The sequence below is a fragment of the Carassius auratus genome, chromosome 50, assembly GCF_003368295.1.
Source record: "Carassius auratus strain Wakin chromosome 50, ASM336829v1, whole genome shotgun sequence".
Lineage (NCBI taxonomy): Eukaryota > Metazoa > Chordata > Actinopteri > Cypriniformes > Cyprinidae > Carassius > Carassius auratus.
Genome location: NC_039292.1, coordinates 19,589,667 through 19,616,274, shown reverse-complemented (window position 1 = coordinate 19,616,274; position 26,608 = coordinate 19,589,667). Strand labels below are relative to the sequence as shown.

The 26,608-nt window shown below is 39.9% G+C and overlaps 2 protein-coding genes across 12 annotated transcripts in view; both read right to left on the bottom strand.

Moving 5' to 3' along the window:
- LOC113067282 (protocadherin gamma-A2-like) overlaps positions 1 to 26,608 on the bottom strand; it is a 93,837-nt gene that overhangs the window by 50,107 nt on the left and 17,122 nt on the right. The window contains exon 1 of one of the 10 annotated variants that reach the window (XM_026239654.1): positions 23,593 to 26,294. The exons of 5 other annotated variants lie outside the window; for them this stretch is intronic. In XM_026239654.1, coding sequence (XP_026095439.1) covers positions 23,593 to 25,992 — 2,400 coding nt within the window. In that variant the 5' untranslated portion in view covers positions 25,993 to 26,294. Of the gene's footprint in view, positions 1 to 5,900; positions 8,644 to 9,346; positions 12,173 to 12,921; positions 15,901 to 19,793; positions 22,404 to 23,592; positions 26,295 to 26,608 lie in introns of those variants that run through there. 4 more of the 10 variants (XM_026239653.1, XM_026239651.1, XM_026239647.1 and 1 more) reach the window with 4 other exon arrangements.
- Positions 873 to 19,125, bottom strand: LOC113067287 (protocadherin beta-16-like). 2 transcript variants are annotated; one of them, XM_026239675.1, is made up of 2 exons: positions 3,882 to 5,285; positions 873 to 2,405 (listed from the first exon to the last, which is right to left on the bottom strand). In XM_026239675.1, the coding sequence occupies exons 1-2, from the start codon at positions 4,863 to 4,865 to the stop codon at positions 924 to 926; spliced, it is 2,466 nt and encodes an 821-aa protein (XP_026095460.1). In that variant the 5' UTR covers positions 4,866 to 5,285; the 3' UTR covers positions 873 to 923. The 2 variants fall into 2 exon arrangements, with proteins under 2 accessions (XP_026095460.1, XP_026095461.1); XM_026239676.1 differs by lacking the exon at positions 3,882 to 5,285 and adding an exon at positions 17,182 to 19,125 and having other exon boundaries at positions 888 to 1,750.

Here is a 26,608-nt window from a genome sequence, read left to right as displayed (position 1 = left end):
CATTACTTTAAAATTAACTATTCCCTCCTGGTGGAATGACCTCCCAAACTCAGTCTCCTGAGTCCTTAGCCATCTTCAAAAATCAGCTAAAACACATCTCTTCCATCTTTATTTGACCTTCTAATTCTAGCACTCTCTATCCTAATTCTATTCTTTAAAAAACTTGCCCCTTTTAGACTTGTAGTCTATTCATTTACTAATTGCTTGTTTTCTTTAAAAAAAGAACACTAGCCCCTCTAATATTTTTGCATTATATCTATTTGTTTTCTTCATTTAATATAAAATTAGCAAAAGCAAAAAGGTCTCTAACACTGGCTTGCTCTGTAATTTTTCTGTTCTTTCTGTTTTCTTTTTATTTATTATATAATATTAAAAAACATTGCTATGTGTACTGCTTTAAGCAAACTGAGACTTGTTATAGTACTTGCATATCCTCGCTCTCTTGTTGATTTTGATTGCTTCCATTGTTCTCATTTGTAAGTTGCTTTGTATAAAAGTGTATTCTAAATGACTAAATGTAAACGTTAAAGAGCAATATTGAAAATGGAAAAAATTGCGACCAAAGTAGTCTACTTACATTAACGCAGAATCTTGCTGAAATATTAATAAAATTATATTTTGAACTGAAAATCTAAACACAGAGGGAAAGGAAAATAGTCTAAAGCACAAATGCATAATAAAAACTTTTTAGCACAACTTGTGTGAAACATGCCATGTCCTATAAAACATTTAAAAGTTATGATTTTGATATGGAAAAAAAGTGTGAAAAATGTATAGTCACCAAAAATGCTAGGTACAGAAAATTTCAACTATTCTGGGTTTTCAAACTTATAAATGAAATAAGATAGATGAAACAAAAATACAGTGCACAATACAAAACGATAAAGCCAGGAAAAATATATATATATGTCAGCAAGTCATGTTCATTCCCATTCACTCGAGCTCACCTGATCAAAAGAATCCTCATTATTCAGTTTTCCTCTCTGCGCATGCGTGAGTGTCTGTGTTCCGCTGCTGTCCAGACTAATGATGCTCTCACTGCAAGGTCTGCCGTATTTCAGATCACTCTTTCTGGAGTCAGTGGTTCTGCAAACCTCATAATTGTACACGTGCTGTAAAGTTCCTGTGCCCCCTACGTCTGCGTAAAGAGGCGGATAATACGGAATAACTGGAAGATTCGCTCCTGATTTGTAAAACATCCGCTCGCGTCTCCATCTGTAGCATTTGACTGACAGTATGGCGATGATAGACACGATAAAGAGAAACGAAACTACAGCCAAGGCCAAGACCAGATAGAAAGTCAGATTGTCGTTGTAGTCCTTGTCGTGCGTGAAGTCAGTGAACTCCGAGAGCACTTCAGGGAAGCTGTCCGCCACCGCCACGTTAACATTGACTGTAGCTGATCGAGAGGGCTGTCCGTTGTCCTCCACTACAACAGTGAGTCTTTGTTTCACAGCATCTTTATCTGTCACTTGCCGAACAGTTCTTATTTCTCCATTCTGTAAGCCCACTTCAAACAGAGCCCTGTCTGTGGCTTTCTGCAGTTTATATGAGAGCCAGGCATTCTGTCCAGAGTCCACATCAACAGCCACCACTTTAGTCACCAGATAACCCACATCTGCCGAACGAGGCACTATTTCAGCCACCACAGAAGCGCCAGACTGCACCGGATACAGAACCTGAGGCGCGTTGTCATTCTGGTCCTGAATCATTATTTTCACGCTCACGTTGCTGCTGAGAGGAGGAGAGCCTCCGTCCTGCGCTTTTACGCGAATGATAAATTCTTTTGTTTGCTCATAATCAAACGAACGAACAGCAAGAATCTCTCCGCTCTCTGCATTCACTGAAATAAACGTCGATGCAGAGACGCCATTCACAAGAATTTCCTCTAGAAAATATGAAATACGCGCGTTATTGCCAGAGTCTTTGTCATGCGCTTTAACAGATAAAACAGAGACTCCGGGTGAATTATTTTCCATCACATATGCGGTGTATGACTGACGCTGAAACACAGGGGCGTTGTCATTAACATCAGATATTTTCAGAGTCAGTGTTTTATTAGTAGAGAAAGAAGGTGAACCTTCATCAATAGCTGTTATTGTAATATTATATTCAGATATTTTTTCGCGGTCTAAAAGCTGATCAGTGATCAGACTGTAGAAATTTGATGACGATTGTCTGATTTTGAATGGTAAACTAGGATTAATTAAACAACTAACCTGTCCATTTTTCCCCGAATCGAAATCTTTCACATTCAGCATCGCTATCACAGTCTCAGGAACTGAATTTTCTGGCAAAGGGTTTGAGAAAGATATTACATTAATTACAGGGGCATTGTCATTAACATCTGTAATTTCCACCATCACTTTAGCAGTATCTGTTAAACCACCATTGTCTGTCGCCACCCACCGGCGGCGCCAGGGGGGGTCTTGGGGGGTCTCAAGACCCTGCCAAAAAATGCCTTGACCCCCCATTTGACCCCCCAGCCTCTTCCTGATTAAAAAATATATATATTCGGGATAAAGATCCAAAAATGTTTCTCTTCAAACTACGCAGAACAATAATAAATAATAATTATTTCGACATTTATTCATACACTGAACCGACAACCGTTTCTGTCGGACGCGTCCGATTCGAGAACCGATGAGCTGATGATAACTGCGCATGCGTGATTCAGCGTGAAGCAGACTGACACAGAGCGCATCTGAACCGAACTGATTCTTTTGGTGATTGATTCTGAACTGATTCTGTGCTAATGTTATAAGCGCGGGTAAACCAAAGGCTTAAATGAAGGGCAATCATCGCCAATGACGGCATTACATCGAGCGCAAAAGAACCGGTGAACCATTTTTTTTCAGCTGGTTTATTTGATCGAATTGTCCGAAAGAACCGGTTCACTTGAGCACATGCTCCTTTGCCCCTTAAGTGCCCTTTTGTCAAAGCAAAATTTCCTCAAATTTTTTTTGTAATAACATAAACTTTTGTGAATGCCTGCCCTCGCCCAATCATAATATTAGTACAATTTATTAATAATAATTTAGCCGTAAATAAAATGACCAACATGATGACAGTTCACCTGACTACGACCTCATCCAACCGGGAAGATTCCTCATGCTGCACGCGCATTTTTTAATTGCTAGAGGATATTTTCAACATCGTGGCAGCTGGTAAGTGGTGTTTCATTCTCAGCGAAGTGATTTTGGTGTTTATTTACTTATTATTATTTTACAATAACGATGTGATGTGAGAACATGCAGATACGTTGTTTATATTGCTGTGTGTAGCCTGTAGTGTAGAAGTAACACTAGCGTGCGGTTTGAGGGAGAAAAGTTTCACAGGCATCGAGGGGTCTGGTCTTTTTTATGTTATTTGAATAAACTTTTATTATATTAAAGTACTTATTTATTTTTAACACGTAAAAATAATTATCACAACACTGGTAAGGCTTATTCAGATTTTCTCATTCTCTGAATTATCATTATAAAAATAAAAACAATTCAGAAATGAATTAAAATATAATTATATTTTAAATGTGATGCAAATATTTTTTCTACAATAGCAACAGTGTTTACAACAGCAAGACCACTTTAGCCTGTAAACTCAATAATATCTATCTGGAAATAAATGTAAAAATATCAATGTCAATAAAAATGCATAATATACCTGACATGAAAGTGCAGTGTGAAGGATATGAATAACAAATGTAGCCTGTCATTTGTTTACATTGCAAAGGTGTTTTTGTTGTTTAGTAGCAGAAATATGCAGTTATTAGCCATGTCCACTGTATTTTTTGTTGGTTTTCATGAGACCCCCCTTGAAAAGACCAGGACCCCCCCATTGCCCCCCCAATCAAAATTGTCTGGAGCCGCCACTGTCGCCACCACATTCAGTTCGTATTTCTTGGATTTCTCAAAGTCGAGAGGGCCAGTAACTGTAATATCCCCATTTGTTAGATCAATATTGAATGTATCTAGAAGACTTTCGCTGCTTTCCGAGAATGAATAGGACACTTGTTTATTTGTTCCTTGATCTGCGTCAGTTGCACTAATCTTTAAGACTAATGAACCCACTGGCGCATTTTCAGCGACAAGAGCTGTATATACAGATGGACTAAAAACAGGAGCGTTGTCATTTGCATCTAAGACAATAACATTTATTTTCACCGTACCCGTTTTTTGAGGAGTTCCTCCATCAAAAGCAGTTAAAATTAGATTATACTCCTCCTGTTTTTCTCTGTCCAGTGGAGTCTGTAAGACCATTTCGACATATTTAGTACCATCAGTGTGAGACAATGTTTTGAGCACAAAATGGTCGTTTGGATTCAATCTATATGTCTGAAGTGAATTTAAACCTACATCTGGATCATTAGCGCTATCAATAGAGTATCGAGCGCCAGATAAAGCTGATTCGATTATTTGAAAACTAATCTCCTTTTTCTTGAAAACTGGAGCATGATCATTGACATCTAATATTTCCACATCAATTCTATGCAGCTCCATTGGGTTTTCTAGAATGATCTGAAAATGTAAGGAGCAGGGAGACACTTGGGCGCACAGCTCCTCTCTATCTATCCTCTCTTTCACTACCAGAGTCCCTTTATCCACATTCAGACCGATGTACTCACGACTGTCCTCCGTAAAGATCCGCGCTCGACCAGATTTCAGCCTCTTAACATCCAAACCGAGATCCTGAACGATATTTCCCACCAGCGAGCCCTTTGTCATCTCTTCTGGAATAGAATAACGGACCTGACCGCGCGCAACGGAAAGGACAAAGAAGAGCAGCACGAGAGGCTGCATCAGCCATGATGAAAACCGCGTCGAAGATGCGCCTCTTTGGGCGTAAAAACAACAAAGAACCGACATATTACAAATCTTCTATTTCGCCACAGAAGAAAGGTCGAAGAACAAAAGTTCCCTAAGTTTGAAAAACATCAGAATGCATCCAAAAACACATGGGAAGCGAATCTTTAGATGCTCAGTGTAAAGACGAGATCGTCTGAATGAAAGATATTCCGCAGAATATGATGTCAGATATTGGAGGAGGATCTAAAAATGAGCCAGTGACACAGAAACACTGACCAACAGCGACACTTACAGCATCAGATAAATATTACATTAAAATCTTTGTTAAAAAGCAACACAAAACTACTGGCAATTGCAAATAAATATACATATATAAATAAAGCTATTTTGCTGAAACATACGTTGTAACCTAATACCTCAGTTCAAAATGTTTGTAAATCCAACCAAAAATGACCTTATGAATGTAAAAAATAATAATAATAATAATAAAAATAATAATAAACATAAAAAACACTGTTCTGGTTCCTGAGCGCAAATGTATATTTTGCTTTGTTACTAGAGATAATTATATCAAAAAGTCGGTGCAAATTGCACTTGGAGGACGGCAAATTTTACGTAAAATAAAAAGAATTGTATACACTACTTCAAAGCTGTTCAAAGCTAGAACATATCGCTCCGCGATAATTTAAAGCATCTTTCACTGTTGTTGAAAATATGAACAATATTTAGCAGATTTTGTACGCATAATTGTGTCCAAATTTATAGAGCAGTTTGCAGCTCTGAAAGATAATGTGTAACAAAAATGACTTGATATGGAAACTCGCTGCACATTATGCTGACAACTACAGGGTGGGTGCCATATTATACATGTAATATTTTTTTACAGCGCGCACCAACACAAACAATTCAAGTGTCGAAAACGACCTTTAAATGCAAACCAGAAAGAAAAAAAAAAAACGATTAATATATTTAATGATTTCACAGAATAGACCCTGTCAACATTTTAAGTGAAAATAAAGACAACAAATAGGAGAAACAGTGAAAAATTAAAAAATTGGCTTTAAAATAATATTTTTAACTATAAAAAAATCTCACCTGATCCTCACAATCATCAATGTTCAGTCTCTCCCTTTGCGCATGCGTGAGTGTCTGTGTCCCGCTCCTGTCCAGACTAATGATGCTCTCACTGCAAGGTCTGCCGTATTTCAGATCACTCTTTCTGGAGTCAGTGGTTCTGCAAACCTCATAATTGTACACGTGCTGTAAAGTTCCTGTGCCCCCTACGTCTGCGTAAAGAGGCGGATAATACGGAATAACTGGAAGATTTGCTCCTGATTTGTAAAACATTCGCTCTCGTCTCCATCTGTAGCATTTGACTGACAGTATGGCGATGATAGACACGATAAAGAGAAACGAAACTACAGCCAAGGCCAAGACCAGATAGAAAGTAAGATTGTCGTTGTAGTCCTTGTCGTGCGTGAAGTCGGTGAACTCCGAGAGCACTTCAGGGAAGCTGTCCGCCACCGCCACGTTAACATTGACTGTAGCTGATCGAGAGGGCTGTCCGTTGTCCTCCACTACAACAGTGAGTCTTTGTTTCACAGCATCTTTATCTGTCACTTGGCGAACAGTTCTTATTTCTCCATTCTGTAAGCCCACTTCAAACAGGGCCCTGTCTGTGGCTTTCTGCAGTTTATATGAGAGCCAGGCATTCTGTCCAGAGTCCACATCAACAGCCACCACTTTAGTCACCAGATAACCCACATCTGCCGAACGAGGCACTATTTCAGCCACCACAGAAGCGCCAGACTGCACCGGATACAGAACCTGAGGCGCGTTGTCATTCTGGTCCTGAATCATTATTTTCACGCTCACGTTGCTGCTGAGAGGAGGGGAGCCTCCGTCCTGCGCTTTTACGCGGAACTGGAAATCTTTGATCTGCTCGTAATCGAAAGATCGTACTGCATGTATGACTCCACTATCAGCACTAACGGACACTAATGAGGAGACCGGCACTCCGTTTACCGACGAGTCCTCCAGTATATAAGACACACGGGCATTCTGGTTGAAATCTGCGTCTCTGGCTCTGACTGTGAATATGGAAAGACCCGGAGTATTGTTTTCTTGAACAGAGGCCTCATATGAGCTCTTGTCAAAGACAGGCGCGTTATCATTCACATCTGATATCTTTAAGGAGAGAGTGACGCTGTTGGAGAGAGAAGGCACACCCTCATCTGCGCACGTCACACTGATGTTATACTCAGACTCGCGCTCACGGTCTAAATCATTGTCTGTCACAATACTATAAAATCCATTTGAAGTTGACTTGATTGTAAAAGGGATGTTTTCATTTACACTGCAATGAACCTGTCCGTTACTGTCAGAATCCGGATCGTTAACGCTGATCATGGCAATCACAGTACTCTGTGGCGAGTCCTCGGGTATTGCATTCGATTGTGACATAACTGTGATGCTAGGCGTGTTATCATTTATATCAATCACGTCGACCATTAATTTACTAGAATCAGACAGTCCACCATTATCTACTGCTTCTATATCTATTTGGTAATGTTTAGATGTTTCAAAATCAATTTTTCCGACTAACGTCACCAATCCATTTTCATCAATATGAAAAATGTCAGATACACCATCGCTGTTTGCAATTAAATAACTGACTTCTCCATTTGTCCCTTTATCAGAATCAGAAGCGCTAACAGTGATGAGTGATGTGCCACTTTGGGAGTTTTCTGTAATTATCGCTCTATAAATAGGCTTAGTAAAAACTGGAGCATTATCGTTTGCATCAAGCACTGTAATATGAATCTGAACTGTACCTGATTTCGGTGGTTCTCCGCCATCTACTGCGGTTAATATCAAAGACATGTTTTCCTGTTTTTCTCTGTCTAAAGGCTTTTGTAGAATCATTTCAACCTTTTTACTTCCATCACTCTGACCATGGATTTTTAAATCAAAATGATCAGTAGGTTGCAGAAAATAGCTTTGTAGGTCATTTGCGCCAATGTCTGCATCTATCGCTTTCTCCAGCATGAATTTTGAACCAACAACTGCTGATTCGCTGATCTCAAATCGTCTTTCATCTCTTTTAAAAATGGGAGAATTGTCATTTATGTCTGTAATTTCAACAGTTATCCTAAACAGTTCCATAGGATTATCGAGAATAATCTGTAAATGTAGCGCGCAAGGCGTTGTCTGTCCGCACAGCGCCTCTCGGTCTATTCTCTCTTTGATAAGGAGGACTCCTCTTTCTTTATTCAGCTCGATGTATTCAGCGCTGTCTCCTGTGTAAATACGCGCTTTACCAGATTTCAGTCTCTTTAAATCTAAACCTAAATCCTGCACTATGTTCCCGACTAAAGAGCCTTTCGCCATTTCTTCAGGAATGGAGTAACTGACCTGTCCGAGAGCTGAACTGAGAGAGAGAAACCAAATAAACAGCAGTACTTGCCGCGCCATTGTTCTGTCCGACATTTTGCAGAGGATCATAGAGGGAATATTAAGGCAGTAAACAAATTAATCCAAGAAGCTGGAGGAAATATATGTATAAATCCAAAGTGACAAAAACTAAGAGAGTCTGTAATTCCAGAAGTATACCGAATAGAGTATCTCCGTGATTTGTCTTCCCTCTTCTTCTCAGACTGTGCGCTCAGCTTCTGTCTCTCTCTAATAATATGGAGATGATGGGGGTGGAACTGCAGCAGATCTGCTCTCTAAACTCACATATTGACCAACAGCGGCACTAAGAGTCCAGTCTGATGAACTACAGAAAATGTAAAATTTATAAACTTTAACATTTGCGCCATGTCTGTGAATAACAATTTACTACATAAGTGTAAGTCCAACAAATACCAATCATATTGCAAATATCTACAAAATAATAATTTAAAAAGCTTGTGTAAATAAAGACTTACTAGGCAAAATAAATAAATAAACAAATGAATTTGTGTTTACGCAAAGTTTTGACCAGGCCTTATCAGTATGAACGTTAATCAGCGATACAGGGAAAAATACCTAAAATGCCATTATCCACATAACAGATGATTAAGAATTAAATAGTGCATAGTTTAACTTTTTAACCTGACGACAGAGAAATAAGATGTTGAAAATTTCAAAAAGATGGTCTGCTGCAAAGAGATACACCAAAACAAAAGACGCAAATAACCGTGTGTGAATTTCAGGACCATGGTCAGGGACGCGAAGCGCTGAATAGAATTTCTCACTTAATGACAAAGACAAGTGAAAGTTAGGATAGGAAAAAGGGTTATAATTATAAACAAAGAAGTGCACATACCATATTGGGACAAAGAGGTTAAAGTGGGCAAATAATTACACGTCTACGCATTTACTATTATTGATCAAACTATAGAATATCGATGAGAATAGAACAGGAAAGTATCCATGGCATTCTCTGCTATCTGCTACCCCCCCAACCCCCCCAACAGCCCCCCCCCCCAAATGATCAGTTGTGAGAAACAACATTTAAATCTAGATATAAATTAGCTCCAAAAAAAAATATTTCTCACCTGATCGTCACAATCGTCAAAGTTCTGTTTTCCTCTCTGCGCATGCGTGAGTGTCTGTGTTCCGCTGCTGTCCAGACTAATGATGCTCTCACTGCAAGGTCTGACGTATTTCAGATCACTCTTTCTGGAGTCAGTGGTTCTGCAAACCTCATAATTGTACACGTGCTGTAAAGTTCCTGTGCCCCCTACGTCTGCGTAAAGAGGCGGATAATACGGAATAACTGGAAGATTCGCTCCAGATTTGTAAAACATCCGCTCGCGTCTCCATCTGTAGCATTTGACAGACAGTATGGCGATGATAGACACGATAAAGAGAAACGAAACTACAGCCAAGGCCAAGACCAGATAGAAAGTCAGATTGTCGTTGTAGTCCTTGTCGTGCGTGAAGTCAGTGAACTCAGAGAGCACTTCAGGGAAGCTGTCCGCCACCGCCACGTTAACATTGACTGTAGCTGATCGAGAGGGCTGCCCGTTGTCCTCCACTACAACAGTGAGTCTTTGTTTCACAGCATCTTTATCTGTCACTTGGCGAACAGTTCTTATTTCTCCATTCTGTAAGCCCACTTCAAACAGCGCCCTGTCTGTGGCTTTCTGCAGTTTATATGAGAGCCAGGCATTCTGTCCGGAGTCCACATCAACAGCCACCACTTTAGTCACCAGATAACCCACATCTGCCGAACGAGGCACTATTTCAGCCACCACAGAAGCGCCAGACTGCACCGGATACAGAACCTGAGGCGCGTTGTCATTCTGGTCCTGAATCATTATTTTCACGCTCACGTTGCTGCTGAGAGGAGGAGAGCCTCCGTCTTGCGCTTTTACGCGGAACTGGAAATCTTTGATCTGCTCGTAATCGAAAGATCGTACTGCATGTATGACTCCACTATCAGCACTAACGGACACTAACGAGGACACCGGCACTCCGTTTACCGACGAGTCCTCCAGTATATAAGACACACGGGCATTCTGGTTAAAATCTGCGTCTCTTGCTCTGACTGTGAATATGGAAAGACCCGGAGTATTGTTTTCTTGAACAGAGGCCTCATATGAGCTCTTGTCAAAGACAGGCGCGTTATCATTCACATCTGATATCTTCAAGGAGAGAGTGACGCTGCTGGAGAGAGAGGGCACGCCCTCATCCGCACACGTCACACTGATGTTATACTCAGACTCGCGCTCTCGGTCTAAATCACCATCTGTGACTAAACTGAAGAAATTCGTAGTGGTCGAAGTTAACGTAAAAGGGATTTTATCATTAATGGAACACTGAACCTTTCCATTCTCACCAGAATCTGAGTCTTGGACATTCAGCATAGTCACAACGGTGCCTGATTTTAAATCTTCAGAAAGAGCACTTGGCTTTGACATTATATTAATTATTGGTTTGTTGTCATTTACATCAGTTACATCAACAATGACTTTGCATGTGTCAGAGTGACGCCCGGGGTCTCTTGCCTGAACATCAATTTGAAAATATTTAACTCTTTCATAGTCAGCCTCGCCAGATAACCTTAACACTCCCTCATGTCTGTCTATTTCAAAAAGGTTAATGGTGCTACCTGGGGACTTATGAATAAAATATTCTACTCTGCCATTCTGTCCCTGGTCAGCATCTGATGCTTGAACTGTAGTTAAGATTGTACCCTTTGGAGAGTTTTCTGCAACGGTGGTCTTATAAACAGGTAGAAAGCAAACTGGTGCATTATCATTTGCGTCCTCGACTGTGATTGTAATCGGAATTATTCCAGACATCTGTGGGTCTCCTCCGTCCACAGCAGTAAGTAAAAGTGAAAAGTGCTCTTGTTTTTCTCGGTCTAAAGGTTTTTGTAAAATCATTTCCACATTTTTTGTACCATCTGGCATATCTTGTGTCTTTAAAACAAAATGGTCGACAGGTTGTAAAGAATAACTCTGTACGCCGTTAAGGCCAACGTCATCATCAACTGCTCTTTCTAAAACAAATTTAGCTCCTGTCAGAGATGATTCACTTATATCAAATTTAATTTCTTTAACTGCAAAAACGGGAGCGTTGTCATTTACGTCTAAAACCTCAACTGTTACGCTATAAAACTGCATAGGATTTTCCAAGGTAATCTGTAAATGTAGCGCGCAAGGCGTTGTCTGTCCGCACAGCGCCTCTCGGTCTATTCTCTCTTTGATAAGGAGGACTCCTCTTTCTTTATTCAGCTCGATGTATTCAGCGCTGTCTCCTGTATAAATACGCGCTTTACCCGAATTGAGTCTCTTTAAATCTAAACCCAAATCCTGCGCTATGTTCCCGACTAAAGAGCCTTTCGCCATTTCCTCAGGAATGGAGTAACTGACCTGCCCGAGAGCTGAACTGAGAGAGAGAAACCAAATAAACAGCAGTACTTGCCGCGCCATTGTTCTGTCCGACATTTTGCAGAAGACCACGGAATGAAGATTCAAGCAGAAAACAAACAATTCAATCCAAGAAGCTGGATAAAATGATGTATATATCCCAGGTGACAACTAACACATGTGCATGTGATTTCATAAATAAGTATTATAAATACAGTATCTCCGTTATTTGTCTTCTCTCTTCCTCTCAGACTGTGCGCTCAGCTTCTGTCTCTCTCTAATAATATGGAGATGATGGGGGTGGTACTGCAGCAGATCTGCTCTCTAAACTCACATATTGACCAACAGCGGCACTAAGAGCCCAGTCTGATGAACTACAGAAAATCTTAAAATAAATCAACATTTATTAGTGCAAGACACTTCTAAGAAAAGCAATTTACTGAACAAAGTACTTAAGTATAAAACTAGTAAATGTCCATTATAATACAAACATTTAAGAGATAAAATGATTGTATGAGTTTTGTGTAAATAAGTTTTAAAGAAAAAAAGGGAAACAAATACACTTCTCTTTCCCTCATTGTTTTGATCAAGCCCTATCCACGTGGCCATTGATGAGCAAAAAAATGATGAATATCCAAAATACAATTAAACACATACCAAGTATCTGAAAACAAATGAAAGTTTGTATCGTTTGACTGCGAACAGAAGGATAGATGGACAAACTGCAGAAAAAAACGTTTTATTTTAACTAGTTTTCCTGTTATAAGATGCAACGGAATACATTTTGGGAAATGACCGGTTCACTGCATTTCAGGACCATGGTCAGTGAAGCTTACGTTTAACACTAAATTACAAAGACTAGTATAACAATCGTGCAGAAAAAAAGTTAAGGTTGATTAAAAATTGAAAGGCCACCGCATGTTAAGTCGCTAGTCTATATATCAGTGGTAGTGTCATATTTTCTCGGACCTTAAAAAAATAAAATAAAATAAAATAAAAGGATGCACGAATAAAAATAGAGAACAATAATTTTAACAATGCACATGCAAAAAAATGTACAAATATAAAAACACTGGCCAAACTATTTTATAAAATACACCAATTTTGAAATTGTTAACTTTTTAAAATTACAGAAAAGGTTTATTTCAGAAAACTAATCAGGGACACTGTCAACAGCTAAAGCAAATATGATTAATTATGAGAAACAGCTTTTTAAAATATTAATATAAATTAGCTGTAAAAATATTTCCCACCTGATCGTCACAATCGTCAAAGTTCAGTTGTCCTCTTTGCGCATGCGTGAGTGTCTGTGTCCCGCTGCTGTCCAGACTAATGATGCTCTCACTGCAAGGTCTTCCGTATTTCAGATCACTCTTTCTGGAGTCAGTGGTTCTGCAGACCTCATAATTGTACACGTGCTGTAAAGTTCCTGTGCCCCCTACGTCTGCGTAAAGAGGCGGATAATACGGAATAACTGGAAGATTCGCTCCTGATTTGTAAAACATCCGCTCGCGTCTCCATCTGTAGCATTTGACTGACAGTATGGCGATGATAGACACGATAAAAAGAAACGAAACTACAGCCAAGGCCAAGACTAGATAGAAAGTCAGATTGTCGTTGTAGTCATTGTCTTGCGTGAAGTCAGTGAACTCCGAGAGCACTTCAGGGAAGCTGTCCGCCACCGCCACGTTAACATTGACTGTAGCTGATCGAGAGGGCTGTCCGTTGTCCTCCACTACAACAGTAAGTCTTTGTTTCACAGCATCTTTATCTGTCACTTGGCGTACAGTTCTTACTTCTCCATTATGTAAGCCCACTTCAAACAGAGCCCTGTCTGTGGCTTTCTGCAGTTTATATGAGAGCCAGGCATTCTGTCCAGAGTCCACATCAACAGCCACCACTTTAGTCACCAGATAACCCACATCTGCCGAACGAGGCACTATTTCAGCCACCACAGAAGCGCCAGACTGGACCGGATACAGAACCTGAGGCGCGTTGTCATTCTGGTCCTGAATCATTATTTTCACGCTCACGTTGCTGCTGAGAGGAGGAGAGCCTCCGTCCTGCGCTTTTACGCGGAACTGGAAATCTTTGATCTGTTCGTAATCGAAAGATCGTACTGCATGTATGACTCCACTATCAGCACTAACGGACACTAAAGAGGACACCGGCACTCCGTTTACCGACGAGTCCTCCAGTATATAAGACACACGGGCATTCTGGTTAAAATCTGCGTCTATGGCTCTGACTGTGAATATGGAAAGACCCGGTGTGTTGTTTTCTTGAACAGAGGCCTCATATGAGCTCTTGTCAAAGACAGGCGCGTTATCATTCACATCTGATATCTTTAAGGAGAGAGTGACGCTGCTGGAGAGAGAGGGCACGCCCTCATCCGCGCACGTCACACTGATGTTATACTCAGACTCGCGCTCTCGGTCTAAATCACCATCTGTGACTAAACTGAAGAAATTGGCATTTGTCGACCTTAAGGTGAAAGGGATATTCTCATTAATAGAACACTGAACTTTCCCATTTTCTCCCGAATCAAGATCCTGAACATTTATCATCGTAACCACAGTCTCAGACGCGGAATTTTCAGCTATCACGTTTGTTTTGGACATAATATTGATCACTGGTTTATTATCATTGATGTCAATTACATCAACTATGATTTTACACGAATCAGTAAACCCTCCATGATCAGTAGCTTGAACACGTATTTCGTAATTGCGAGCATTTTCAAAGTCTATTACTCCGACAACAGTAATTTGCCCATTATTTGTATTAATGTCAAATAACTGATCGTCATCATCGTGCATGTTTGCAATACAATACTCTATTTTACTATTTATACCTTCGTCTGCGTCAGTTGCGCTCACCTGTGACACTACAGTGTCTTTTGGCGCATTCTCTGTCACAGTGGCTTTATAAACTGACTGCAAGAAAACAGGAGCATTGTCGTTTACGTCTAAAACTGTAACGTGTATTTCTATACTGCCAGACAACTGCGAATCTCCCCCATCAATGGCTGTGAGCACTAATTTTATATCATGCTGTTTTTCACGGTCTAAAGGCTTTTTTAGAATCATTTCGACATTTTTCTCGTCTCCTGGTTGATTTTTAAATTTAAGATTAAAATTATCAGTAGGTTTTAACGTATAGCTTTGAAGGCCGTTGATTCCCACATCAAGATCTATAGCAGGCTCTAACATAAATTTAGATCCTAAAACAGCTGATTCGCTTATTTTAAAAACAATCATACTCTTTTTAAAACTGGGAGTGTTGTCATTAATATCTGTTATTTCAATTGTAACGCTAAAGAATTCCATTGGGTTTTCAAGAATAATCTGTAAATGTAGCGCGCAAGGCGTTGTCTGTCCGCACAGCGCCTCTCGGTCTATTCTCTCTTTGATAAGGAGGACTCCTCTTTCTTTATTCAGCTCGATGTATTCAGCGCTGTCTCCTGTATAAATACGAGCTTTACCTGATTGTAGTCTCTTTAAATCTAAACCCAAATCCTGCGCTATGTTCCCGACTAAAGAGCCTTTCGCCATTTCTTCAGGAATGGAGTAACTGACCTGCCCGAGAGCTGAACTGAGAGAGAGAAACCAAATAAACAGCAGTACTTGCCGCGCCATTGTTCTGTCCGACATTTTGCAGAAGACCACGGATTGAAGATTCAAGCAGAAAACAAATAATTCAGTCCAAGAAGCTGGATTAAATCATGTATAAATCCAAAGTGACGACAACTAACAAAAAAGCCTGTATGTCAACGAAAAGGATACTTAATACAGTATCTCCGTTATTTGTCTTCTCTCTTCCTCTCAGACTGTGCGCTCAGCTTCTGTCTCTCTCTAATAATATGGAGATGATGGGGGTGGAACTGCAGAAGATCTGCTCTCTAAACTCACATATTGACCAACAGCGGCACTAAGAGTCCAGTCTGATGAACTACAGAAAATGTAAAATTAATCAACCTTTATATGTGTCAGACACATCAAAGAAAAGCAATTTACTCAACAGTGTACTTAAGTATTAAGCTAGCAAATGCTCATTATAATACAGACATGTAAGAGATACAATGGGTGTATGAGTTTGAGTAAATTATATTTAAAGAAAAAAAACTGAAACAAATAAATTTCTCGCTCCTTCAGTGTTTTGATTAAGCCCTATCCGCATGTTCATAGATCAGACAGAAATATCCAAAATACATTTAAAGACATACCAAGTATCTGAAAACGAATGAAAGTTTGTATCGTTTAACTATGAACAGAAGGATAGATAGAGAACCTGCAGAAAAAAATAAATAAATAAAAAGACGGTCCGCTGTAAAGAGATGCATCGGGAAACTAAGGGGAAAATGACCGTCTGCTGCATTTCAGTACCATGGTCAGGGAAAATGCACTCGTTTGTGAAATCGCCAGCATTATTTTTGCATATATATATATATATATATATGCAAAAATAAATAAATAAAAAAACTTCAACTTCCCGCATTACAAAAAGAGGTACAAATAAAAATAGAGAATAATAATTTGAGTAATAGAAATATATAATTATAAAAACTGGCCAAAATATAATATAAGATCAAAATACACCATTATTTAATTGTCAACTCCTTTAATTTTCCACAGCTAAATCAAAATTATCCGCTTTGAGAAACATCGTTTTAAAATATAAATATAAATTATCTGTAAAAATATTTCTCACCTGATCGCCACAATCGTCAAAGTTAATTCTCTCCCTTTGCGCATGCGTGAGTGTCTGTGTCCCGCTGCTGTCCAGACTAATGATGCTCTCACTGCAAGGTCTGCCGTATTTCAGATCACTCTTTCTGGAGTCAGTGGTTCTGCAAACCTCATAATTGTACACGTGCTGTAAAGTTCCTGTGCCCCCTACGTCTGCGTAAAGAGGCGGATAATACGGAATAACTGGAAGATTCGCTCCAGATTTGTAAAACATCCGCTCGCGTCTCCATCTGTAGCATTTGACTGACAGTATGGCGATGATAGACACGATAAAGAGAAACGAAACTACAGACAAGGCCAAGACCAGATAGAAAGTCAGATTTTCGTTGTAGTCTTTGTCGTGCGTGAAGTCAGTGAACTCCGAGAGCACTTCAGGGAAGCTGTCCGCCACCGCCACGTTAACATTGACTGTAGCTGATCGAGAGGGCTGTCCGTTGTCCTCCACTACAACAGTGAGTCTTTGTTTCACAGCATCTTTATCTGTCACTTGGCGAACAGTTCTTATTTCTCCATTCTGTAAGCCCACTTCAAACAGCGCCCTGTCTGTGGCTTTCTGCAGTTTATATGAGAGCCAGGCATTCTGTCCAGAGTCCACATCAACAGCCACCACTTTAGTTACCAGATAACCCACATCTGCCGAACGAGGCACTATTTCAGCCACCACAGAAGCGCCAGACTGGACCGGATACAGAACCTGAGGCGCGTTGTCATTCTGGTCCTGAATCATTATTTTCACGCTCACGTTGCTGCTGAGAGGAGGAGAGCCTCCGTCCTGCGCCTTTACGCGGAACTGGAAATCTTTGATCTGCTCGTAATCGAAAGATCGTACTGCATGTATGACTCCACTATCAGCACTAACGGACACTAACGAGGACACCGGCACTCCGTTAACCGACGAGTCCTCCAGTATATAAGACACACGGGCATTCTGGTTAAAATCTGTGTCACTGGCTCTGACTGTGAATATGGAAAGACCCGGTGTGTTGTTTTCTTGAACAGAGGCCTCATATGAGCTCTTGTCAAAGACAGGCGCGTTATCATTCACATCTGATATCTTTAAGGAGAGAGTGACGCTGCTGGAGAGAGAGGGCACGCCCTCATCCGCGCACGTCACACTGATGTTATACTCAGACTCGCGCTCTCGGTCTAAATCACCATCTGTGATTAAACTGAAGAAATTGGCATTTGTCGACTTCAAGGTAAAAGGAATATTCTCGTTAACTGAACAATCAATTTTACCGTTTTCTCCTGCATCTGGGTCTTGCGCGTTTATCACAGTTACAACAGTTCCAGAAGTAGAGTTTTCTGATATTGTCGTTAATTTAGACATAATGTTGATCTGTGGTTTATTGTCATTTATATCAATCACATCCACATCGATTTTACAAGAATCAGTCAGACCCCCATCGTCGCTCGCCTGTACATGAATTTGATAGTGGCCAGCTTTCTCGTAATCTATATTCCCTGCTACTCTCACCTCACCATTTGTTTCGTTAATTTCAAACAACTCCGGAACATGGTCTAGGGTATTTGTAATAGCATATGTGATTTTGCCGTTATAACCCTCATCCAAATCAGAAGCGCTCACCGTCGTCACAACTGTGCCTTTTAGAGCATTCTCAGTGACACTCGCTTTATATATTTCCTGCGTAAAAACAGGCGCGTTGTCATTGACATCTAAAACAGTAATATGTATCTGGGCAGTACCAGACAACTGTGGATCCCCTCCATCTATCGCTGTCAGAACCAGAGACAAATGCTCTTGCTTTTCACGATCGAGAGGTTTTTGAAGAACCATTTTTACTAGCTTACTACCGTCAGTTTGGCTCTGTAATTTTAATGAAAAATTATCAGTGGGCTTTAATATATAATTCTGAAGGCCGTTTATTTCGACGTCTAAATCCATCGCTCTCTCTAAAACAAAAACTGCCCCAGTCGCAGCTGACTCACTAATTCTGAATCTCATCTCAGTTCGTTTAAAAGAGGGCGAATGGTCATTTATGTCTGTAACTTCGACAGTAATGGAGTAAAACTCTATTGGATTGTCTAAAATAATCTGAAAATGTAGCGCGCAAGGCGTTGTCTGTCCGCACAGCGCCTCTCGGTCTATTCTCTCTTTGATAAGGAGGACTCCTCTTTCTTTATTCAGCTCGATGTATTCAGCACTGTCTCCTGTATAAATACGCGCTTTACCTGATTGTAGTCTCTTTAAATCTATACCCAAATCCTGCGCTATGTTCCCGACTAAAGAGCCTTTCGCCATTTCTTCAGGAATGGAGTAACTGACCTGCCCGAGAGCTGAACTGAGAGAGAAAAACCAAATAAACAGCAGTACTTGCCGCGCCATTGTTCCGTCCGACATTTTGCGGAGGTCCATGGAAGGAAAATTAAGGCAGCCAGCAAATAAATCAGTCTTAGAAAACAGATGAAATTATTAATATTTCCAAAGTGACGAAAGAAAAAAATCTGCAGTATCAGAAAAAATGGATTATAAATACAGTATCTTCGTGATTTTGTCTTCTCTCTCCTCCTCAGACTCTGCTCTCAGCTTCAGGGTCTCTAATAATATGGAGATGATGGGGGTGGAACTGCAGCAGATCTGCTCATTAAACTCACATATTGACCAACAGCGGCACTACGAGTCCAGTCTGATGAACTACAGAAAATGTAAAATTAATAAAACTCATTGTCAGAAGTGTCCGAGAAAAACGAAATAATAAAAGTCCCGAAGTGTATATATCTGTATGAAATAAAACAGTTTTTATGAACTTGTGTAAATAAAGTTTTGACTTTATATATATATATATATATATATATATATATATATATATATATATATATATATATATATATATATATATATTTTTTTTTTTTATTTTTTTTTTTTTTTGTCCGCAAATTTTTGTTTAGGCCTCACAAGTATGCACATCATTACGCGATAAAGGGATAAGTACCTAAAAAACAATTATGAACCGGAAAAATCTTACCGCGAGCATTTCAGAACCATGGCCAGGGACGCAAGATGCTAAATAGTTTCTCACTTTCTGACGAAAAATAACCAAATAAATAATAATATTAAACAAATAAATAAATAAAAATAAAAAGTGAAAAACCATTCAGGGAAAAGGGATGTAACTACAAATTAAGAACTGTACATAAACTAGCGAGATAATGGGGTTAAAGTGGACAAAGTATTACTCGGCTATAGTGCCATAGTATTTCAGAATATTACCAAATTACAGCAAACGGATGAAAATACAACAGCAATGAATTCGTGTCATTTTCTGTTCTGATAAAAATAACGTAATATATTTCTAAGTATTGCAGAGACAATTTATTTAGCAGAGATATAAATTAGCTGTAAAAATATTTCTCACCTGATCGTCACAATCATCAAAGTTCAGTCTCTCCCTTTGCGCATGCGTGAGTGTCTGTGTCCCGCTGCTGTCCAGACTAATGATGCTCTCACTGCAAGGTCTGCCGTATTTCAGAACACTCTTTCTGGAGTCAGTGGTTCTGCAAACCTCATAATTGTACACGTGCTGTAAAGTTCCTGTGCCCCCTACGTCTGCGTAAAGAGGCGGATAATACGGAATAACTGGAAGATTTGCTCCTGATTTGTAAAACATTCGCTCTCGTCTCCATCTGTAGCATTTGACTGACAGTATGGCGATGATAGACACGATAAAGAGAAACGAAACTACAGCCAAGGCCAAGACCAGATAGAAAGTGAGATTGTCGTTGTAGTCCTTGTCGTGCGTAAAGTCGGTGAACTCCGAGAGCACTTCAGGGAAGCTGTCCGCCACCGCCACGTTAACATTGACTGTAGCTGATCGAGAGGGCTGTCCGTTGTCCTCCACTACAACAGTGAGTCTTTGTTTCACAGCATCTTTATCTGTCACTTGGCGAACAGTTCTTATTTCTCCATTCTGTAAGCCCACTTCAAACAGAGCCCTGTCTGTGGCTTTCTGCAGTTTATATGAGAGCCAGGCATTCTGTCCAGAGTCCACATCAACAGCCACCACTTTAGTCACCAGATAACCCACATCTGCCGAACGAGGCACTATTTCAGCCACCACAGAAGCGCCAGACTGGACCGGATACAGAACCTGAGGCGCGTTGTCATTCTGGTCCTGAATCATTATTTTCACGCTCACGTTGCTGCTGAGAGGAGGAGAGCCTCCGTCTTGCGCTTTTACGCGGAACTGGAAATCTTTGATCTGTTCGTAATCGAAAGATCGTACTGCATGTATGACTCCACTATCAGCACTAACGGACACTAAAGAGGACACCGGCACTCCGTTTACCGACGAGTCCTCCAGTATATAAGACACACGGGCATTCTGGTTAAAATCTGCGTCTCTGGCTCTGACTGTGAATATGGAAAGACCCGGAGTATTGTTTTCTTGAACAGAGGCCTCATATGAGCTCTTGTCAAAGACAGGCGCGTTATCATTCACATCTGAAATCTTTAAGGAGAGAGTGACGCTGCTGGAGAGAGAGGGCACGCCCTCATCCGCGCACGTCACACTGATGTTATATTCAGACACGCGCTCTCGGTCTAAATCACCATCTGTGACTAAATTGAAGAAATTGGCATTTGTCGACCTCAACGTGAAAGGGATATTCTCATTAATAGAACAATGAACTTTCCCATTTTCTCCCGAGTCAAGATCCTGAACATTTATCATCGTAACCACCGTCTCAGACGCGGAATTTTCTGCTATCACGTTTGTTTTAGACATAATATTTATCACTGGCTTATTATCATTGATGTCAATTACATCAACTATGATTTTACAAGAATCAGTAAAGCCTCCATGATCACTAGCTTGAACGCGAATCTCAAAGTGCAGATCTTGTTCATAATCAACCAAACCGATCAATCTTACTTTGCCATCAGTCTCGTTAATTTCAAATATGTCTCGTACTTTATCTAACGTGTTTGTTATTGAATATATTATTTCACCATTTACTCCTTGATCTGGATCCGACGCTGTAACTGTCGTCACAACTGTTTCTTTTGGTGAATTCTCAGTTACAGCTGTTTTATAAACTGACTGTGTGAAAACTGGAGTGTTATCGTTCGCATCTAAAACAATAATATTTATTTGAATATTTCCAGACATTTGAGGATCGCCTCCGTCAATGGCTGTTAATGTTAAAAACATGTGCTCCTGCTTCTCACGATCTAGAGGCTTTTGTAAAATCATTTCAACATTTTGTCCTCCCGCTGGCTGGCTCTTGAATTTCAAGGCAAAATTATCTGTCGGTTTTAATATATATGTCTGCAGACTATTCATTCCAACGTCAAGATCTCTAGCAGGTTCTATTGTAAATTTGGTACCAATGGACGCAGATTCGCTAATTCTGAATATAATTTGGCTTTTTTCAAAAAATGGTGTGTGATCATTTATATCAAGCACCTCAACATTAACACTGTAAAACTCCATCGGGCTTTCGAGAATAATCTGGAAATGCAGCGCGCAAGGCGTTTTCTGTCCGCACAGCGCCTCTCGGTCTATTCTCTCTTTGATAAGGAGGACTCCTCTTTCTTTATTCAGCTCGATGTATTCAGCGCTGTCTCCTGTATAAATACGAGCTTTACCCGATTTTAATCTCTTTACATCTAAACCCAAATCCTGCGCTATGTTCCCGACTAAAGAGCCTTTCGCCATTTCTTCAGGAATGGAGTAACTGACCTGCCCGAGAGCTGAACTGAGAGAGAGAAACCAAATAAACAGCAGTACTTGCCGCGCCATTGTTCGGTCCGACATTTTGCAGAAGACCACAGAGGGAAGATTCAAGCAGAAAACAAATAAATCACTCCAAAAAGCTGGAGGAAATCATGTACATATCCAAAGTGACGAGAACTAACAAACGTGTCTGTAATTCCAGAAAAAGGTTTAAAAATACATTATCTCCGTGATTTGTCTTCTCTCTTCTTCTCAGACTGTGCGCTCAGCTTCTGTCTCTCTCTAATAATATGGAGATGATGGGGGTGGAACTGCAGCATATTTGCTCTCTAAACTCACATATTGACCAACAGCGGCACTATGAGTCCAGTCTGATGAACTACTAAAATTACCAGATAGACACATTTTTTCCTACGCTATGAGATGTGTTTTAGAATTATTCCCCCTGTAAAAATTATTAGAATACAGCTGTCGCGATTGCCAATCAGCATACAACTCGACAAAAAAAAAATGAGTTATGATTGCATGATTTCCTTTAATCAAATTGTAAAAGTAACAATACTACTACTACTACTACTACTAATAATAATAAAGGACTATATATTGAATTAGCACAAACATAGGTGTGCGCTTAACGGAATAATAAAGAGAAATGTGAAATATATGAATATGAACGAAAAAATAGTTTTAAATTCTGAACAAATTGAGAGACTGAAAGGACGCAGAAGTTCTGGAAGATGTGCTCTAACGAACGGATGCAAGGGAGAAATAAAGTAGGCAGAAGAACCCAAGACTGACCGTTTCAGCACCACGGCCAGCTACCATGACTGAATAGAGTTCTGCTGGTCTTCACAAGTATATATAAAAGAAAACAGTTAAAAAAAAACGTATTGTGGATTTAAAAACTTTTAAATATGGATAAGGTAGATATAACCACTTCACGTTAAAGCAGATACGCCTGAAATAATAATCTTTCTAAAGAATGGAAATGGTTTTAAAGCAACAACACGAGATTCTTCAGATTACTTAAAACTGATAAAATAATTTTGAATCATATAAATATTGTAATTACACCTCACGTTGAAATTATTTAGAATCAAAACAAAATCACAACTATTACTTGATAAAACATATGTTGTATATATTAAAGAAAGTTACTGAAAACACAAATAATTTGGGCAAAAGACATTAAGAATGTTGACGTATGCATACATGACCAGGACAAACTCCCTAAACTGGAAATTGAACAAATCTTGCATTAAGCACGACAGGGAAACCAAGGTAACAAAATAAATGCAAAATAAGCATAAAACCCACATATGAGTTGTACAATTAACACTAGAAAATAAATAGGAGGGACATACTACAAACTACAGCTACGATGCCACCATAAAAGCAACAGCCTTGCTTACTTGCAATTATATGTAAAATTGTAATTGTCTTACAAGCTGCTACAAAAACTGAAAATAAAAATTCTCACCTGATCACAAAATTCTTCACTGATCAGTTTTCCTCTCTGCGCATGCGTGAGTGTCTGTGTCCCGCTGCTGTCCAGACTAATGATGCTCTCACTGCAAGGTCTGCCGTATTTCAGATCACTCTTTCTGGAGTCAGTGGTTCTGCAAACCTCATAATTGTACACGTGCTGTAAAGTTCCTGTGCCCCCGACGTCTGCGTAAAGAGGCGGATAATACGGAATAACTGGAAGATTTGCTCCTGATTTGTAAAACATCCGCTCGCGTCTCCATCTGTAGCATTTGACTGACAGTATGGCGATGATAGACACGATAAAGAGAAACGAAACTACAGCCAAGGCCAAGACCAGATAGAAAGTCAGGTTTTCGTTGTAGTCCTTGTCGTGCGTAAAGTCAGTGAACTCCGAGAGCACTTCAGGGAAGCTGTCCGCCACCGCCACGTTAACATTGACTGTAGCTGATCGAGAGGGCTGTCCGTTGTCCTCCACTACAACAGTGAGTCTTTGTTTCACAGCATCTTTATCTGTCACTTGGCGAACAGTTCTTATTTCTCCATTCTGTAAGCCCACTTCAAACAGAGCCCTGTCTGTGGCTTTCTGCAGTTTATATGAGAGCCAGGCATTCTGTCCAGAGTCCACATCAACAGCCACCACTTTAGTCACCAGATAACCCACATCTGCCGAACGAGGCACTATTTCAGCCACCACAGAAGCGCCAGACTGGACCGGATACAGAACCTGAGGCGCGTTGTCATTCTGGTCCTGAATCATTATTTTCACGCTCACGTTGCTGCTGAGAGGAGGGGAGCCTCCGTCTTGCGCTTTTACGCGGAACTGGAAATCTTTGATCTGCTCGTAATCGAAAGATCGTACTGCATGTATGACTCCACTATCAGCACTAACGGACACTAAAGAGGACACCGGCACTCCGTTTACCAACGAGTCCTCCAGTATATAAGACACACGGGCATTCTGGTTAAAATCTATGTCACTGGCTCTGACTGTGAATATGGAAAGACCCGGTGTGTTGTTTTCTTGAACAGAGGCCTCATATGAGCTCATGTCAAAGACAGGCGCGTTATCATTCACATCTGATATCTTTAAGGAGAGAGTGACGCTGCTGGAGAGAGAGGGCACGCCCTCATCCGCGCACGTCACGCTGATGTTATACTCAGACTCGCGCTCTCGGTCTAAATCACCATCTGTGACTAAACTGAAGAAATTGGCATTTGCGGACTTCAAAGTAAATGGAATGTTCTCATTAACTGAACACTGAACTTTCCCATTTTCTCCCGAATCAAGATCCTGAACATTTATCATCGTAACCACTGTCTCAGACGCTGAATTTTCAGCTATCACGTTTGTTTTGGACATAATATTGATCACTGGTTTATTATCATTCATGTCAATTACATCAACTATGATTTTACAAGAATCAGTCAGACCACCATGATCACTAGCTTGAACATTTATCTCGTAATTGCGAGCTTTTTCAAAGTCTATTATTCCGACCACTGTAACTTTGCCTCTATGTTTGTCTATTTCAAATAACTGCCGAGCATCATCTTGCATGTTTGCAATTGAATACTCTATTTTACTATTTATACCCTCATCTGCGTCAGTTGCGCTCACTTGTGACACTACAGTGTCTTTTGGCGCATTCTCTGTTACAGTTGCTTTATAAACTGACTGCAAGAAAACAGGAGCATTGTCGTTTGCGTCTAAAACTGTAACGTGTATCTCTATACTGCCAGACAACTGAGGATCTCCTCCATCAATGGCTGTGAGCACTAATTTTATATCATGCTGTTTTTCACGGTCTAAAGGCTTTTTTAGAACCATTTCGACATTTTTACCGTCTCCTGTTTGACTTTTAAATTTAAGATCAAAATTATCAGTAGGTTTTAGCGTATAGCTTTGAAGGCCGTTGATTCCCACATCAAGATCTATAGCAGGCTCTAACATAAATTTAGATCCTAAAATAACTGATTCACTGATTTTAAAAATAATCGTACTCTTTTTAAAACTGGGAGTGTTGTCATTAATATCTGTTATTTCAATTGTAACGCTAAAAAATTCCATCGGGTTTTCAAGAATAATCTGTAAATGTAGCGCGCAAGGCGTTTTCTGTCCGCACAGCGCCTCTCGGTCTATTCTCTCTTTGATAAGGAGGACTCCTCTTTCTTTATTCAGCTCGATGTATTCAGCGCTGTCTCCTGTATAAATACGCGCTTTACCTGATTGTAGTCTCTTTAAATCTAAACCCAAATCCTGTGCTATGTTCCCGACTAAAGAGCCTTTCGCCATTTCCTCAGGAATGGAGTAACTGACCTGTCCGAGAGCTGAACTGAGAGAGAAAAACCAAATAAACAGCAGTACTTGCCGCGCCATTGTTCTGTCCGACATTTTGCAGAAGACCACGGAAGGACAAAAAGGAAATAAATAAATCCAAAAAGCTGGAGGAAATCGTGTATAAATCCAAAGTAACTAGAGCTAGCAAAAAGTTTGTATGTCAAAGAAAAGGATACTTAATACAGTATCTCCGTTATTTGTCTTCTCTCTTCCTCTCAGACTGTGCGCTCAGCTTCTGTCTCTCTCTAATAATATGGAGATGATGGGGGTGGAACTGCAGCAGATCTGCTCTCTAAACTCACATATTGACCAACAGCGGCACTAAGAGTCCAGTCTGATGAACTACAGAAATGACCAAATAGACGCATTTATTTTTCTACACTACGATATGTGTTTTAGAATTATTCCCCCTGTAAAAATAATTAAAACACAGCGATGGCCAACCAGCATATAAATACAAAAAAGAAAAAAAAAGAAAAAAAAAAGTAAAAAATAAATAAAAAAACGAGTTATGATTGCATAATTTCCTTTAAACAAATGATACATGTCACAATATGTAAACAAACAAATAAATAAAACACAATGATAAGGTCTAGATATTGAAGTAGCGCAAACTTAGGTCCGACCTTGACTGAACAGTAGAAATAAACTTAAAATATATGAATATGGA